Below are 6,799 nucleotides of genomic sequence, written 5' to 3' on the forward strand. Positions count from 1 at the left end.
CCCCTTTAATACTGGAAACAGGTCGGATCCCTGCCCCATCACCCACCACCACATGATGAAATCCACCAGGCTGTTCCTCTACCAGAGCAGCCTTCTAGAAGATTTTAGCACGTGCGAGTGAAACTGGCCTTTAATGAAGTATTTTTATTTTTTTTGTTAATTTTTTTTGCAGGAGCAAGATGGAGACGTGAAATCCTCATCCCCTGTCCCCGGAGCTCTGCCATCTTCTCAGGTACCACCGGTTGTCTATTAAGCCATAGATGAGCTAGACCAGATATTTTTTTTTTTATTCTGTTCTCTTTACTTTCAACACCATCTCCTTATCTATAGTATAAATAGGATTTCTGCCAGGAACCGTCACGTCAGGAAGATGCAGTTTGAAGTCTGTATTTTATCTGGTTAAAGTTGATGAATGTTTACCTTTTGTACATATTGAACATGGAATTAATCTACATAAAATGCTGAGAAACTGTATAAATGCAGTACCCTTTTTTTTTTTCTTTTTTAACTCCTTCTACTGATCCTGAGTTACATCCTGTATTACACTCCAGAGCTGCACTCACTATTCTGCTGGTGCTGTCACTGTGTACATACATCACTTATCCTGTACTGATCCTGAGTTACATCCTGTATTATACTCCAGAGCTGCACTCACTATTCTGCTGGTGCAGTCACTGTGTACATACATTACTTATCCTGTACTGATCCTGAGTTACATTCTGTATTATCCTCCAGAGCTGCACTCACTATTCTGCTGGTGCAGTCACTGTGTACATACATTACTTATCCTGTACTGATCCTGAGTTACATTCTGTATTATCCTCCAGAGCTGCACTCACTATTCTGCTGGTGGAGTCACTGTGTACATACATACATTACTTATCCTGTACTGATCCTAAGTTACATTCTGTATTATACTCCAGAGCTGCACTCACTATTCTGCTGGTGTAGTCACTGTACATACATTACTTATCCTGTACTGATCCTAAACTGCAGCCTGTATTATACTCCAGAGCTGCATTCTCCCAGTATCCTCTGCTTGTTCATTTTTTGCACATAAGCTTTCTCTGGTGATTTGTTTTCTGGGAAATGTCATCTCTACATCAGACAACATACAGCAGTCACTGCGTCCCACTGCATTATCAAAGCTTAGCCAACCTGATGGGGGCCGTGTATGTCAAAAAGCAAGTCTTCTCTTTCCAGTGACAACCAGCAGAATAGTGAGTGCAGCTCTGGAGTATAATACAGGATGTAACTCAGGATCAGTACAGGATAAGTAATGTATATACACAGTGACTGCACCAGCAGAATAGTGAGTGCAGCTCTGGAGTATAATACAGGATGTAACTCAGGATCAGTACAGGATAAGTAATGTATGTATAGTGACTGCACCAGCAGAATAGTGAGTGCAGCTCTGGAGTATAATACAGGATGTAACTCAGGATCAGTACAGGATAAGTAATGTATGTATAGTGACTGCAACAGCAGAATAGTGAGTGCAGCTCTGCAGTATAATACAGGATGTAACTCAGGATCAGTACACGGTAAGTAATGTATGTACACAGTGACTACACCAGCAGAATAGTGAGTGCAGCTCTGGAGTATAATACAGAATGTAACTTAGGATCAGTACAGGATAAGTAATGTATGTATGTACACAGTGACTGCACCAGCAGAATAGTGAGTGCTGCTCTGGAGGATAATACAGAATGTAACTCAGGATCAGTACAGGATAAGTAATGTATGTACACAGTGATTGCAACTAGGGATGAGCGAATTTCATATTTTGAAATTCATTTTTGGTTCCTGTTGTGGTATTTACTGAATTGCCTTATGGATTCCGTTACCACAGAACATAACGCAATGCCTTTAGAGGCATTCCATTCAGGGCTCCAGATGGCGACCAAAATGGTCGCCAATGCGACTAAGAATTTACAAATGGCGACAAGACTTTTTAGTCCTGTCGCCATTTGCGACTAGACCCTCCGCGGCAGCTCTGCAGTAGAACAGCGCGGGCACAGGAGCTGATAGTTCTCTGCCCCGCCGCCGCCGCCGATGTTCTCCTCAGTCTCAGTCAGCTCCGTCACAGCACACAGACAACAGCAGAGCCACTGGCAGCAGGGAGGGGCTGGGAGGAGTGTAATCTGATCCTAGAGTGGAAGCTGCTTCTGCCAGCCCCTCCCCTCCCCGCCCACCAACCAATCAGAGCTGAGGCAAGGCAAGCACTTGCAGCTCTGAGTCACTGACAAGTACAGGGAGAAAGAATCGAATGAGTCGCAGGTGAAAAGAACTAAAGATCCGACTTGTGACTCATTCGATTCTTTCTTAGACTCCCTGCACAGTGTGCCCCCCCCCCCCCAACACCCCAGTAAAACGAAACATTGGTGGCATAGTGTGCCCCCCCCAACACCCCAGTATAAGAAACATTGGTGGCACAGTGTGCCCCCCCCCCCCCAACACCCCAGTATAAGAAACATTGGTGGCTCAGTGGGAAGTGCCAATGAGGGTTAAAAAATAACTTTAAAAAATTAACTCACCTCCTCCAGTTTATTGCGTAGCTGTCGGTCTCCTGTTCTGTCTTCAGGACCTGTGGTGATGTCACTGAGCTCATCACATGGTCCATTACCATGGTGATGTATCATGTGATGAGCACAGTGATGTCACCACAGGTCCTTTGACAGGTCCTGAAGAAAGAACAGGAGATGATCAATTGGAGGAGGTGAGTTAATTTTTATTTTTTAACCCTCATTGGCACTCCCCACTGCGCCACCAATGTTCATTATATTGAGGGGGGGGGCACACTGCGCCACCAATGTTTATTATACTGGGGTGTTGGGGGGGGGGGGGTGCACACTGCGCCACCAATGTTTATTATATTGAGGGGGGGCACACTGCGCAACCAATGTTTACTATACTAGGGTGTTGGGGGGTGCGCATTGCGCCACCAATGTTTATTATATTGAGGGGGGCACACTGCGCCACCAATGTTTATTATATTAGGAAGGCACACTGCGCCACCAATGTTTATCATACTGGGGTGTTGGGGGGCGCACTGCGCCACCAATGTTTATTATATTGACCTTCTACTCTGCATTCTGTATTAAAGAATGCTATTATTTTCCCTTATAACCATGTTATAAGGGAAAATAATACAGTGAATAGACTTTCATCCTAGCAACCATGAGTGAAAATCGCACCGCATCCGCACTTGCTTGCGGATGCTTGCGATTTTCACGTGAAAAACGCACAACATAGAGCATGCTGCGATTTTCATGCAACGCACAAGTGATGTGTGAAAATCACTGCTCATGTGCACAGCCCCATAGAAGTGAATGGGTCCGGATTTAGTGCGGGTGCATTCCGGTATTTTGAATGCCGGATCTGGCACTAATACATTCCTATGGGAAAAAATGCTGGATCCGGCATTCAGGCAAATCTTCAGTTTTTTTCGTCTGAGATAAAACCGTAGCATGTTGCGGTTTTATCTTTTGCCTGATCAGTCAAAATGACTGAACTGAAGACGTCCTGATGCATCCTGAACGGATTACTCTCTATTCAGAATGCATGGGGATATGCCTGATCAGTTCTTTTCCTGTATAGAGCCCCTGTGATGGAACTCTATGCCGGAAAAGAAAAACACTAGTGTGAAAGTACCCTAAAATATTAAGTTTAAATCCCCCCTTTCCCAATTTTACATATAAAATATATAAACAATAAATAAATAAACATATTACATAGCGCTGTCCAAACTATTAAATTATTAAAAAATGCCTCCTATGCGGTGAGCATTCGCCATTTTTTTGTCACCTTGTGCCCCAAAAAATAGGATAGGACTGTTCTATTATGGGCCGAATGTTTCATAAAATGCGAAATGCACGCGGCTTTTTTTGGTGTTGTTTTTTTTGCGCGGTATTGAGTATCGCAATACTTTTTTTATGGTGACGAAAGCGAATCAAAATTTTGGCATCAAAACAACCCTATGCCGATCTGATCGGCGTAGCGTTGTCACGATACCAAAATTTTGATTCGGTTTCGGTTTGGCGACTAAAAATTTGATTTGGCTCCTAAATTTTTCAGTTCAGGAGCCAATGGCTACTAGGTATTTTTTTTAGTCTGGAGCACTGCCATTGTTCATTCCGTCATAATAGAAGTCTATGGCCTGCTGTTATGGAATTGCTTTATGGTCCGTGGTAACGGAATCTATAACGCATTTCAGTAATTACCACGACACAAAGCGAAAACAAATTTCAAAATATGAAATCCGCTCATCCCTAACTGCAACAGCAGAACAGTGAGTGCAGCTCTGGAGTATTTATACAGTTTATATACAAAGTGACTCAGCTTTTTATGTAGATTAGTTTGGGTGAACCTGCATAATAACCTGCACAGACCTCGTTAACCAGTCTAGTTAGCTGTGAGTAGAATGCTCTTGAAGCCCCTTACATAGGATATAATGCAGTTGTCGGTAAGAGCGTTACTATTTTTCTCACCCCTTTTGATCCTGTCTTCTATCCCTAGCGATCGTCCAGTACCGATCTGTCTGATATCCCCGCACTACCGGCTAACCCTATCCCAGTTATCAAGAATTCTATAAAACTAAGACTGAACCGGTAAAACTCCCCCCAGTTTTAGTTCCTCAGGGTCCATAAACGATCTCTCCGCCAGATGAACAGTGGTCTCCTGGAAGTGCTGGAGAAGACGAGTACCGAAGCGTGGTGTTACTAAAGGAAAAAATTTAAAAATAGTTTAAATAATTGTATTGGCCTGTAAGCACCGATCTGGAAGTCCAGGTTAGTACGATGTCTGAAGCAGCAGTAACTGGTCGCCATTTACCGTAAAGGACTGAAATCTTGGGCGATCAGACTGATCACTGCATCTGTACTCAACGATAGTTCATGTATCGCTCGCAGAAATTGACAATACAACCGGCCTAAGCTCTCAGCAGACGCACTTTTATGTTTCGTTTCTTTTAACCGTAGTGAGGAACTTTTAGATGGGTTTCTTTTAATTGTCCTTTTTCGGTTTCATTCATGTGCTAGAATTTTTTGCATGTTGGATCCCAACACTGGACTCGTCATTTTGATGGGTTTTCCCCCTTGAAGAAAAAAAAATGGAAGTGAAAAGTTGATGTTTTTGTCTTACTGTCACTAGGATCATTTGTGCGAGTTCTGATGCGACAAGAGGCCAAGTTCAAGGGTATTTTTTTTTTTCCTGCCTCCTCACATAATTCACACTGGTCATATACGTTATAGCCTTCGTTTCCCGCTCATGCAATCTCTTGGGGGAGACGCGGCTTCCCGCTCACAGCAGTAGACGTGTGCCTTTGTCACATGACACACAACGGCCAATGAGAAGAGCGGCGGTTTCTTTCGGTGATATCGGGTTCTGGGTTTTTAGTTTTTTGCTGTAGTCACGCTGCAGAGTGCAGCAAAGGTAGAAACGATCAGGTACAAGTCAAGTAACTTGTCTGGTTTGGAATTCTTTGAGAACTTAAGCTGTGATTTGTCCTTTAAGCTATGTAGGGTACTGGGTGTCTGTAGGAACGTTAGGGGTTAATTAAATGAATCAGTGGGAAGTGCAAACCCGAAGCAAGTTACTCAGGGCGTGAATGCCCGTGCAGCAAGCGAACTCCCCACAAGATTTTCGGATGGTGACCTTCTCTGTACTTTTGTGACCATTTGCATCGTGCAAACTTTAAAAGGGTTTTAGCGCCACTCATGGCTGGATGCAATATCGCAGGTCATCTCCATTCAAGTGAGTACTGAACTACCAGACTAAGGGTATGGACAAGATCAGCGTGGGGGAGGGGATGCAGAAACACTTTTTTTTTTAAAGCCTGGAAAACGCCTCCTAACCTTTACAGTCTGGCATAGCTGTATATATTATTTTTACTTTAAGCCCTGTGCAATGATTACGACTTGCTTCCCCACCCAATCGTACTACATTTTGGCAGTCCCCCATGACCAGGCCTATGCGTATCCCATGTAGTTACTCCAACCACAAGGTTACAGTAGTCGTCTGTTTACTCCAGAGGATAAGCCCCCCCCCCGATTCATTGTTCGCAGCCTTCTAGAAACCTAAGATGTTCATATTGTTTTTTCTTTTCCATTCTGCCCCCACCCCCATGACAACGTTGGCCTTTTCTTTTTTTTTTTTTTTCTTTTTTTTGCCCACTTTCTGTGTTGTAACTTTTAACTCTTAGTTTCCACCGGTTCGGACTGTTGCTTCCGCATGATGTATGTATCGTCTCATGACTGGAGTTTGCTTTGTTTTTTAGTCCCCGTTCTCCTTGTATTTTTCAGAAGCTATTTTGTAAACAGATGATGTATTTCTCAATTGAAAAAAAAAATATACAAAAATAAAAAAAAATAAAAACTGCACAACCCCACAACGCTGCTCCTTATTGTGTGTGTTCAGGGGTGATCGCATTACCACAGCCCTATCAGATCATACATACCATCCATACATTGCAAGGCCACCGCAGGGGAAAACACAGCTTATGTGTCGGCCTCATGTCCCGCACCGACTGCATCCTAGTGATTTATGATAGTTTCTGTCTGATCGTGGGGCTATTGTACTGGCAGGAAATGCCTGCTCAATCACTGGTCGTAGTGGGAATCTTCTGCTGTTTTGTGTGTCGAGCTGGGGCCCATTAACGCTTGGTGAGTTAGGCCTCATGCACATAACAGGGAAAAATGCCTGTGTGGCGGCCGTTTAAGTAACTGTGGTTACGTGATCACGCATATCGTAACCACGGCGGAGCGCACAGTGATGTCATCACACACCATGTTCAATGCAA

General features: G+C 43.7%; 1 protein-coding gene across 2 annotated transcripts in view; it reads left to right on the forward strand.

Moving 5' to 3' along the window:
• Nucleotides 1-6,382, forward strand: part of PAPOLA (poly(A) polymerase alpha) — a 33,814-nt gene extending 27,432 nt beyond the window's left edge. For both annotated transcript variants that reach the window (XM_044274435.1, XM_044274437.1), the window contains exons 21-22: nucleotides 173-232; nucleotides 4,519-6,382. In XM_044274435.1, the coding sequence (XP_044130370.1) occupies nucleotides 173-232; nucleotides 4,519-4,614 (156 nt within the window). In that variant the 3' untranslated portion in view covers nucleotides 4,615-6,382. The remainder of the gene's footprint in view (nucleotides 1-172; nucleotides 233-4,518) is intronic.
• Nucleotides 6,383-6,799: the final 417 nt, after the last annotated feature.

Source organism: Bufo gargarizans, unplaced genomic scaffold (assembly GCF_014858855.1).
Source record: "Bufo gargarizans isolate SCDJY-AF-19 unplaced genomic scaffold, ASM1485885v1 original_scaffold_1762_pilon, whole genome shotgun sequence".
Classification (NCBI taxonomy): Eukaryota; Metazoa; Chordata; class Amphibia; order Anura; family Bufonidae; genus Bufo; species Bufo gargarizans.